The 12,282-nt window shown below is 37.2% G+C and overlaps 1 protein-coding gene and 1 pseudogene across 6 annotated transcripts in view; one reads left to right on the forward strand and one right to left on the reverse strand.

Annotated features, from left to right (window-relative positions):
• Positions 1-2,196, forward strand: part of kdm3b (lysine (K)-specific demethylase 3B) — a 38,892-nt gene extending 36,696 nt beyond the window's left edge. For all 6 annotated transcript variants that reach the window (XM_073820114.1, XM_073820117.1, XM_073820115.1 and 3 more), the window contains 2 exons: positions 980-1,114; positions 1,228-2,196. In XM_073820114.1, the coding sequence (XP_073676215.1) occupies positions 980-1,114; positions 1,228-1,308 (216 nt within the window). In that variant the 3' untranslated portion in view covers positions 1,309-2,196. The remainder of the gene's footprint in view (positions 1-979; positions 1,115-1,227) is intronic.
• Positions 2,197-6,450: 4,254 nt separating this feature from the next.
• On the reverse strand, positions 6,451-9,729 carry LOC141289018 (uncharacterized; annotated as a pseudogene).
• Between the last annotated feature and the right edge of the window lie 2,553 nt (positions 9,730-12,282).

Genomic DNA, 12,282 nt, shown 5'->3' on the forward strand with positions numbered 1-12,282 from the left:
AGTAGTGTAATTAGATAATTATGCCACCTGCTGGCAGATTTAGTTATTATATTTTTAAAGCATAATTTCAGTTTATTTAATAAACCTTCAGTTTATTTCAGTTTAGTTAAATTATTGAATATTTCTATATTTAAAAGATTAATCTCAACATGAATTTATGAATTTATTTGCACTAATGCCACCTCTGAGCCTTAGAGTCTGAAAATGCACCTAAAAGCCACCTCTGTAGTACAAATTATTTTTTTATTAGTAATCATTTCATATGATTAGTAACTAATTTGTCTTATTCTCCTTATTATATAGTTTTAATGTCTTATACATTTCTTTTTTTTTACTTTTAATAAAATTTGAAAAATGCTATTACAAAGTTAAAAAGAAAATGCCCCTGTGAAACGCTTGTAAGAAGTCAAATATCACCTCATATTGGGAAGGCAATTTTTTTTTTTATCAGTATTTTTGATTATTGATCTGAAGATGCTCCTAAAATGTTTAAATTAGGAGGAAAATCGTTCCTAAATAAGATATTTAAGAATAATAAGATATTTTTGATGAAATCCAAGAGCTTTCTGACCCTGAATAGACCGCAACGCAACTGACACGTTCAAGGCCCAGAAAGTAGTAAGGAGATTGTTGAAATTGTCCATGTGACATCAGTGGTTCAACCGTAATTTTTTGTGTTGAATAAAGTCATTATTTTTGTGTTCTTTGCACACAAAAGTATTCTCGTAGTTTCATAACATTACAGTTGAACCACTGATGTCACATAGAAAAGAAAGCTCTTGGATTTCATCAAAAATATCTTCGTTCTAAAGATGAAAGAAGGTCTTACGAGTTTGGAACGACATGAGGGCGAGACAGAATTTTCATTTTTGAGTGAACTAACCCTTTAGAACAACAATTAAGATATAATGGTAGACAATACATAACGCACACTCCTACTTAACACATAAATACTCATTTGCTCACCTTTGTTTTCCAGGTGCATAACCTGTACAGCTGTATCAAGGTCGCAGAGGACTTTGTTTCTCCCGAGCATGTGAAGCACTGTTTTAGACTGACGCAGGAGTTCCGCCACTTGTCCACCACTCACACTAACCATGAAGACAAGCTTCAGGTATTTCTACGTGTCATTGCATATGCATAACTCTTCTGTGGAGCACAAAAGCAACATTTCAGTATTTTCTGCTAAGCTATGAGCATTTAATGTTGTATTTCTGTCAATTACAGGTGAAGAACATCATCTACCATGCAGTGAAGGATGCTGTGGGAACACTAAAAGCCCATGAGCCTAAGCTAGGCCGCTCTTAGTTGTTGAACTGTTGGTGGAGAAAGAGTCACAGAGAAATTGGGTCTTGGTTTGAGTGAGATTTGGGTTTGGACGAGGCCAGTGTGCTCGCAAAACAAGCTGTTTATAATGGAACGTCTCAGCGTTTTGGTAGGATGAAGATGCTGCTTCATCAGTGTTACAAAAGCATTGTTTAGTTTTACAATCCTTTTCTCTGTATTTAAAAAGTCTGTTCTTTTTCTCAGCGTTAAATTGTTGGACTGTTCAGAGAGCTGGTGATATAAGCTGACATGAATCTTTTAAAAGGCCTTCAACAAGGCTTCCTTATGACTTCTGTGAAAAAAAACAAACAAACAATGAGCACTGGGTTTCCTTCTTAGAGAACATTCATTTCGTGCTCTTCAATGAAGGAGAGCTTTTAGATGGGGGTCAACAGTAATTAAATTGATTAAAAGATTCCCGCCAACTTTTTCAGGAGGGGTGGACACGAGCATGGAAGGGAACTAGACCAAAGTTTTTTTATTTTTAGTTTTTAAGTTCCTTTTTTTTTGTCTTTTTGATGAAAACATGTTCTTTGCTTTTTTTGTAATATGCCATTTAGGTAATATTTCACTGACAACAAGCATTAGACTGGCTTTGAGGAACGTCATTCAAGAATCAACAATTGCAGTTCTGCAGAACTACTGGTCATTAATATGTACCAATATATATATTGATCTTAGCAGTGTGTATGATTTTTTTTTTTTTCCCTAAATAAAGGTTTACAAGAAATGATTTGGCCCCTGTTGTTTTGAAATTAATTACACAATGAATTTCTTAGCTATCTATTTGTTTGATCCTTACTATTTTATTTTATAAGACATTTTGTGGTTCATGGATGACACTGCAATAAACTAAAGCTTTTGAAATATTGTCTGTTTACTTTTTCTTGATGAAAAAGGGGAACATTTGGCTGTAATCAGTGTTTATCATATGACTTATGACTAGAGCTTCCATAAAGTTTAAAAACGGTGGCTTTAAAAAGTGAAGTGGGGGTTGCGAGGACTGACGTTGGGAAACGCTGGGCTACACAATCATGGGGAAGACTGCTGATCTGACAGTTGTCCAGAAGACAATCATTGACACCCTTCACAAGGAGGGTAAGCCACAAACATTCATTACCAAAGAAGCTGGCTGTTCACAGAGTGCTGTATCCAGGCATCTTAAAAGTTGAGTGGAAGGAAAAAGCGTGGAAGAAAAAGATGTACAACCAACCGAGAGAACCACAGCCTTGAGAGGCTTGTCAAGCAAAATCTATTAAAGAATTTGGGTGAACTTCACAAGGAATGGACTGAGGTTGGGGTCAAGGCATTAAGATCCACCACACACAGACGTATCAAAGAATTTGGCTACAGTTGTCGTATTCCTCTTTTTAAGCTACTCCTGAACTACAGCATCAGAGGCGTCTGGAGAAGGAGAAGAAGAAATGGACTGTTGCCCAGTGGTCCAAAGTCCTCTTTTCAGATGAGAGCAAGTTTTGTATTTCATTTGGAAACCAAGGTCCTAGAGTCTGGAGGAAGGGTCTAGAAGCTCATAGCCCAAGTTGCTTGAAGTCCAGTCTTAAGTTTCCACAGTCTCTGATGATTTGGGGTGCAATGTCATCTGCTGGTGTTGGTCCACTGTGTTTTTTGAAAACCAAAGTCACTGCACCCGTTTACCAAGAAATTTTAGAGCACTTCATGCTTCCTTCGGCTGACCAGCTTTTTAAAGATGCTTATTTTTATTTTCCAGCAGAATTTGGCACCTGCCCACACTGCCAAAAACACCAAGTTGCAGGGATGTGATTTTTCCGGATTAATCCGGAATTCCGGATTTTTCGACCTGAAAATGTGACCTATGTCACGTATTTGCGACTGTTCGCAAATGGCGGATGGCGAAGTATGATTCCGGACCGCAAGATGCGTCCATGCGGACCGTGAAAGCTTTTGACATAATAATAATAAAAAAAATGCCAAACGCTATTTCTAATAAATACATTTATATCAAGCACACTAGGATCTTCCGTGCAGTGAGGAGAGGAGAGATCGGCAGACAGATGTAGCTTTCAGTGAGTGAAAAACGTTGATGGAAAATGCATTATTTTGGGGTTACGTCGCAAAATATTGTAAATATATCTTTTTATACTGTATTTTTATACATATTTATATTTTAAACCACGACGGTGAGCCAATGGAAATCACACAAGCAACGTGAAAACTGCATATATTAAAGTGAAAGTAAAAACAGCGCTTTCAGCATCTAATGTGCACATTCTCTAAGAGACAATGATAGACGAATATACTTCATATGCTGATATTAATTTACTTCCCTAATATTTCTCTTCTGCAAAATAAAAAGAAACGTATTTTGTGTAGGCTAAGGGTTTTTAAAAAGTCAGTTCTTGAAATAAAGCTCTTCATTTTTATTGATGACTGTAGTGTTATTAGGGTTTAAGAAAGACTTAATTATTTCAGGTGGTCTTAAATGTGGGGACTAAAAGGCAAGAATTGCGATGGAACTTTATAAGGTTATCCATTGAATAAATATGAGCGCTGCGCGTTTCAAAGTCATCTGCGGCGCTGCTTTGTGTATCATTCTGATAGCGCCTCCTGCTGGAAGAGAATGATCTGACATTTTTAATCAGCTCGTACGTCTACTGTTGTCAAAAAGACCAATGTAAACAAATCAGTCCATGGTTTTAAGCACCAAACACGTAGAGTTGTAAATGTTATCTGATGGATCGACAAGATCATGAGTTATACAAATTTAAACAATTTAGGCAATAAAATATATGTTAATTAATATAATACTTGATTGACAATAATTGTTTCAATTAATATAAGAATTGATACTTTTGACTCTTGAAGGCTGGAATGTAAATTTTATAATTTAAGAAATCTTTTTTGTTTTGTGAAATCTGCATCTCATTTTAATAATTTATTTATTAAATTTTGTTCAGGTCTTTAAAAAAGTATTTAAATGTGTAGAATTTAAGATAAAAAACAAAACAAAACATAAATAGTTTTTTATATATAATTGTCTGGACCTCGGCTGGTGTGTAGGGTTCATTACTGGACCTCGAGCTGTTTTAGTTGAAGACCCCTGGATTAGATTATCGATTTTGAGTGATTTTCTACTATGGCAGGATGTTTAAGCTGCATTAACATTAACTTACTTGTATTTGCTAGCTATTAGGGATGCTCATTTCGGTTAATTTTTTTCGGGGGGGGGGGGGGGGTGGGGGTGTTGTCTTAGTATATTTTCCTGCTTTTTTGTCCTTAGCCAATCACATGCCTGAAGTTGGTTAAATGACCATGGTGTTGGTCTGCTTGACTGGCCAGTAAACTCACCAGACCTGAACCCCGTTGAGAGTCTATAGGGCAGGGTTCCCCAAATTTTACCCTGGAGGTCCAATGCGCTGCAGAGTTTAGCTCCAACCCTGATCACACTCACCTACCTGATATTCTCTAATGATCCTTGATTATCATGCTCAGGTGTGTTTGATTAGGGTAAAAGCTAAACTCTGCAGGAAAATCGATCTCGAGGTCCAGATTTGATGATCCCTGCTATAGGGTATTGTCAAGAGGAAAATGAGAAATAAGAGACCAAAAATACAGATGAGCTGAAGGCCACTGTCAAAGAAACCTGGGCTTCCATACCACCTCAGCAGTGCCACAGACTGATCACCTCTCCTACCAAGAACTGAGTACATATACAGGAAATGAACATACTTTCCAGAAGGCCAACAATTCACTAAATTGTTTTTTTTTTTTTATTGGTCTTATGAAGTATTCTAATTTACTGAGTTAGTGAATTGGTGGGTTTTTGTTAAATGTGAGCCAAAATCATCACAATTAAAAGAACTAAAGACTTAAACTACCTCAGTCTGTGTGCATTGAGTTTACTTAATACACAAGTTTCACAATTTGCGTTGAATTACTGAAATAAATGAACTTTTCCACGTCATTCTAATTTATTGAGATGCACCTTTATATAGGATAACTTGAAAAACAAATTTCTTTTATAAATTGAAGATTTCTCACGATTCTGAAGAAGGATTAGAAATTAAACAAAATTACATAACTGACAAAATCATTGCTTAAGTCTATATTCGAACTAAATTTTAAAAAAATGAAGGAGTCAGTGTCTCAATTAATAAAGACTTTGGAATCTATTGGAATCTCCTGAATAAATGATTTAATGATAAATACTTTTTTTAAACGTGCAGTTTTCGCCATCCCCTGGCAGAGGATAAGCCTTACAATACATACAAGTGTTAAGATATTTTTGTTTTGATTGCTACTGTAGACAAGTGTTTATACCCAAACTATAAACTTTTATCCCATTACTTATGTCATTTAAATGTCTGTAACAAAGAAATAATGATCATAATTGGTTGAAAAGACTGTTTGTTTTTGTTTTTTCTGGATCAGCAGTTTCCTATAGTAACCGAAATTGAGCGTGAGCAGAACAATGTGATACAGTTGGAATAGACACCGCTGAATTGTTGCCATTTAGGAATGCAATTGCAATCTTTTATCAATTAAACCTGCAGCTCTAATGTAAACACTGTGAAATATTTTGCGAGGATATCGTCACAATCTCACGAGACACATCGGATCTCATCACATCCCTAGTTAATATAGATTAATTTTGTGATAAATCTGCTGGTAAACTGACATAAGCTGTCATTAAAAGGTAATCAAAATCTCAGAAAATTCAACACTGCATGAGATCTCATATTTACTAATCATACTGTTATGTCAAAACAAAAGTGTCTGGGCATTAGAAACCATAAATCACAGGGATCTCAAACTTGGTGGGATGCTTCCAAATCAGCTCCCCACACATGATGAATCTTCATTCAATTGGCTGGGAAGTTTACAGCACCTTACCTTAAATTAGCATTCAGAGTGATAAATATAAACTGGTCAAATTGTCAAACGAGAGGCTTGGAACTAAAGGAATGATTAATATTTACAGTTTTCCTATTAAAACAAACAAAAAAAAGTGTATTTTCACATTTACAAAGTGTTTTTAATGTGACACACAGCAGTCATATATTTCTGGATGAATCAAACTAGTAGTAGAAAACACTGGGGCCATGAGAGGATCCTCTGATGCAGCTGTGACAAAATCCTCTTGGATCAGAGCGGCTTTAGCAGGAACCTCTGGGACCAGGGAGGTTGAGAGAGGAGCTCTGGGAATGAAGCAGCCTTTGACACCAGCTCTGGATGAGGCTATGACCGCAAACACTGGGGCAACCTTGACTCTTTTAGGGTGAACTCTGGGACCAGGGTGGCTTTGAAAAAGCTACCCTGTGAAGTAACATCTGCGGTGCCTATGACTGACCTCAGCAGGTCCTGCAGCAGCAGAGTTTAGGACTGTATTTGCATTGATTTCTGAAGCGGCCCTGACAGGATCTTTGGGACCCCGGATATCCGTGGCAGTAATCTTTGGAGCAGCAGTGTGAGGGACCTCAGGAACCAAGGAAGGGAATCTTGGGACTTTTGAACCAGGAAACTGTAAAGCCCTGTAGGGTGGCAGTGAGAGGAACTTGTAGGGCAGGTTTGACAGACAGCTCTGGGACGCTCTGACTCTGGGACAGTAAAACTAAACTAACTATTTACAACACACATCCCTAGGCGAGTAGTTCTGCAATACGCTAAAACTACTGCCTCAAGCCAAGGCGCCAGACCTAACCAAGGCCTGTCAGACCTCGCAAGACGCAAAGGCTGTAGGGATGGAGGACCTGTGTCAGCTCACCAGATGCAAGACTGACCCTCTTCACCATGACCAACAGGACCTGGAACACAATTAGAAATGCTACAAATTAGACAAACATACTTCATAAGGTAGCAGCTGGTTATTGAAAACTAACATAAAGAAGCTAGTGCCCATTTGCTGATAATCAAAACCAAAATAAATAAACCAATTGCAATATATCTTCAAAACCTGCCTTAGTACCTTGAACCAGTCATGGGAGAGCATCTCCTCCAGATGAGCTCTCTGCTTTGGGTAACTTTTTAAGCAACCACGAATAAAACAGCAGCATTCTGTGCAGAAAAATGAGAGAACTGTCTGAATGTTTCCTTCAACTTCACACCTGCTCTCTAAACAGAAAGAGATTCCTGCATTATCCATAAGGCCATTTATTATAAAGTCACTGTTTTCTGTGTTTTGCATGATCAAGTTCTTACCATCTCAGAAGCCCGGCTCAGTGTAGACATCAGCATCCATTAATATTACATCGCTGCTGTATGGGTAAAGGGCTGGTCATCATGGTGAACAGCAGCATCCCCAGCGGCCACACCGTTGCCTGCTTCTCATGGTACTTGCCCTTGTCAAAGTACTCAAAAGGGGAGTAATTTGCTGTGCCTGGAAGAAAGAGTTTGCTTTACCACTTTACTCATTCACTTAGTGAAATGGCATTTAATTTTAGTTAACAAAACATATTATGTTTGGCTTTTCTTCTGAGAATGTTGCGACTTTATTGTTAATATTTAGCTGGGTTCAGTCTGATGAAGACATGCTGTAACTGGTCACCCAAACTACATGTTTGAGAGATCATACATACCGCTAAAGATAATGTAGAGTAAGCTTTTCAGGAGGTCCCCAACATTGAAATCAATCAGTTTGACCTCCATGATCTCCGTGTTGACCAGGAGGTCGGACATCTTGATGTCCCGATGGAAGACCCCCCCAGGAACAGCACCCATCAGAAGCGTCAATCGCCTGCTGCATGAAATGGCGCACCAACACCTCACTGAAGAGGTCGCTTTGATGCTCCCAAAAATCATGCATGTCCATGCAGGGCAAAGGACGCTCTAAGACCATTATGTACTGGTCAGGTTCGTTCTGCCAGTCCAGTAGCTCAATGATGTGGTGACAGCAGGGGCCATGATTGGCCATCAATGTCAGAGCCACCTCTTCAGGAACTGGACTGGGATGGTCAGTCTAGGAGAAAGATGACGGTTAGATGAAAGGATTATAAATAAGTCTGTTTGTACATTAAAATATCTGTATTCGTTCTTTTACATGAATCTAAATAATTATACATTGCAAACAGTAAATGAGAGATGACAGAGAGAGCACAATCTGCTTACAAGGCTGAGGTACGGCTCGATTTTGTCCTTCGCTGTGAATTTCACAGCCACCTGAAGGCTGTCCTCACAGCGGGTCCCTTCAAAGACGAGCCACATCCTCCATCCCCCAACTTCTCACCAATGGTGTATGTCCAGCAGATGAGGTCTACTGCAAGGTAAATAATTACAGTTATTTTATTCAAGTCCACACTGCAGAACTACATGAACTGAAATGTTACTTCAGTTACAGCTGCATTATAAAACTTAAAAACTCTTCTTCGTACATGTACACCTGAAATAATACATTGAATGAAATGTGTGTTATATTTTGGACTATGACAGTAAACTCACCCTCATTCCTCGTGATCTTATCACAGTCCAGTTGTCTCTGCAGATGTGATGGACTCTCATCCACTGACGGACTGACTGGACCGCTCTGATCTTGAGCCTGGACGTCCTCCATTTGCTGGTCCTTGGCAGGGGACTTCAGGAGCACTGGAAAGAGTTTCCTGATGTTTGTCCTTTACAAAACAGACAACGTCCTGGACAGAAGTCTGCTCTAAAGATACCAAAATCTAGAAACCAAAAGTTAGTTTTAATCAAATATCTATAATATATTGCATACGCATATTCATTTTCATTTAGGGGTTACTTTTGGTAATGTAGTGGAAGAATTAATCTGCATTTGTATGATGTGATGGTGATGTGTGTAAATGATCAGAGCTCATTATTTACTATCAGTACAGCTCCTGGATGGGGTCCCATCAGTGTCCTGGTCCTCCTCAATCTGCTTCTCCTGCTCACCCTGAGCTTTGGTGGATTTGGGGCGAGACACAGAAGAAAGAGGCAAACCTCCTAAACCTCCTCTTTTTCTGCCTCTTCTTCTTAGTCTTGTCTCCCTCTTTCTCCTTCCTCTCCTGCCCGCCTCCCTCACCGATATCCACAGGCGTCTGGTCAGGACGAGGATGGAGCTCCGCTGTGTGGTCGGTGGGTGTCAGTGTTGTTCGGGGATTGACCCCGTCCACACACTCACCTCCTCCCTTCACTTGCTCTCCACGACATACTCACTGTCCCAAAAATAACACGATAAAACGCTACCTCTTGATTGACTGATTAAGTAAGAAAACATAAAGACATATGTTTATTTGTGCAGTGGCCTACAAAATATGTGGGCAAATTTAAATCTGATGTAATGTCATGTGATCTTTACATTACACATAAGCTGTTTTTTGCAAGAATGGCTCAGAGAATTAGAGTTAGTTCTAAGAAAAGGTATTACCACATTGTTTTGGACATTAAGCAGAGTACCAGGTATCACTATACCAGGAATCCCAATATCATGTTGGTACTGTAGGCTATATATATATATATATATATATATATATATATATATATATATATATATATATATATATATATATCAGTGGTGGACGAAGTACACAAAAGTACTTAAGTAAAATTTGATAGATTTACTTTGCAATTTCTATAGGCTACTTAAAGGAGTAGTTCACTTTCAGAACAAAAATTTACAGATAATGTATTCACCCCCTTGTCATCCAAGTTGTTAATGTCTTTCTTCAGTCATAAGGAATTTATGTTTTTTGAGGAAAACATTTTCAGGATTCCTCTCCATATAATGGACTTCTATGGTGACTTCTATGGTGGTCAGTATAAGTTCTTTAATTTAGTCCACAGGAGACTTGCTCTAAACGGATCATTTGAATCAGTGAGTTGTCGACTCGAGAACAACTGCAGTCGGTTCATTCCAATTCGTGAATCGTTTGGTGCGATTTGCGAACCGATTTAACAGGTTCACTGAAAAGATTCTTGAATTCAGATTCAAGAATCAGACACCGGAGCACGTAAAAGTTACTCAAAATAAAGCTACTCCAGTAAAGTACAGATACTTTAAAAATTTACTTAAGTACAGTAACGACGTAAAACTATATAGACTACCAGTCAAGATTTTTTGTTTCTTAAAGAAGTCTCTTCTGTTCACCAAACCTGCATTCATTTGATCCAAATTACAGCAAAATCAGTAAAAAAAGAAAGAGAAAAAAGTAAAATTGTGAAATATTTGTTCTATTTAAAACGACTGTTTTCTATTTTAATTTGTTTTAAAAATATAATTTATTCCTTTAATTTCAAAGCTACGTTTTAGCATCATTACCCCAGTCTTCAATGTCACATGATCCTTCAGAAATCATTCTAATATGCTGATTTGCAGTTCAAGAAACATTTTCATTATATTTTTTTTAATTGCAAAAATGTACATAAGACATGGAACAACATAAGGCACAACCACCATAAATACTATAAATAATCAACTTTTTCAAATATTAAACTTCCAACAATATAACAAGAATAAGGGGAAAAACACAAAGAGCAAGAACCAATAGAATAAGAACAATCAAATAAAGTATATTAAAATTAGTGGTGGTCATAGATATATTTTTTTAATCTAGATTAATCTCACTGTAATCTTGGAATTAATCTAGATTAAAAAGGCTAATTTGAATTCTGACGAAGGCATTCAGAATATGTGTGCTACACAAATAATGACTAAAAGTAAATCTTTGAGAACGGGTTTCTAAAGCCAGATGGCGCATTAGACCAGGGCTCCTCTCCTGGTTCCAAAATGCATCACAAACTGCTTGACAACTGCATTTACAACACAATTAACTATACAAACTTGTGTAACCAACTATTCCTACGCTGCATGTACTTTTGCGTAAAAGGCTGTGCGACGTGCGCGTTGCAGTTAAATACACAAACGCGCGCGGGCATGGATATCTGCGTGCATAGTCATCGGTTAAACTGCGTTGCTTTTAGAAGCGTCAATTCAGTTGTTGCATATAGTTTAATGTCTTTATTTCGGGATTATTAAAGTAAATTATTACTCACGCACGTGCCCCAGTAAAAAGGGTCTAGCGACGCCCCTGCCCTGAAGCAACCCGACGGCTTCATAGCTTCATCGATGTTAGCACGTCTCGTTTGATGTGACTATTCACACACACAGGTTCGACAGACTCCCCCTACAGTGCAATTCGGCTAGGTATACATCCGCGCTAAAATATCAAGGTGAAAGTCATCATAGCTTGCGTAGTGTAGACCCAGCTCCCAACCCAACTTTGAGAATAGATTAACGGCGATAGTTTTTTTTATCGCCCGATAAGAGTCTCACGTTAACGCAGCACGTTAACGCCGATAACGGCCCACCACTAATTAAAATAAAAAATATTTGGAGATATAGAGGCAAAGAGTTTCAGACTTTCTATTTAAATTTTTAAAGTATTTAAAATGTAAAAATGTTAAAGTATTTAATTTTTTTACAAACCCACAAACATACATTAAAGGAGGGCTTATATTTTTTCTCATTTTTATTATTGTTATTATAAATATTTAAAAAAAAAATTCAGGATTCTTTGATGAAATTAATACTTTTATTTAGCAAGAATGCTTTAATGGATTAAATATGGTAATAAAGACATTTATAATGTTACAAAAGATTTCTATTTTAGATAAATGCTGTTCTTCTGAACTATCTATTAATTTAAAGAAACCTGAAAATAAATAATAAAAATAATAAAAATGTTTTTTTTTTTTTTTTTTTTGGAGCAGCAAATCAGAATATTAGAATGATTTCTGAAGGATCATGTGACTGGAGTAAAGATCAGAGCAAAAAGATCAGTGTTGAAATCACAGGAATAAATTACATATTAAAATACATTTAAAAACATTAGTTTTAAATAGTAAAAATATTTCAGAATGTAATGTAATGTTTTGCTTTACTTTGGATCAAACAAATGCACGCTTGGTGACTTCATTAAAAATCTTATACTGTTGTAAAGATAAATAAATTTGTAAAGATAGCCTAGCCTATATTATTATTTT

This window comes from Garra rufa, chromosome 16 (genome assembly GCF_049309525.1).
Source record: "Garra rufa chromosome 16, GarRuf1.0, whole genome shotgun sequence".
Taxonomy (NCBI): domain Eukaryota; kingdom Metazoa; phylum Chordata; class Actinopteri; order Cypriniformes; family Cyprinidae; genus Garra; species Garra rufa.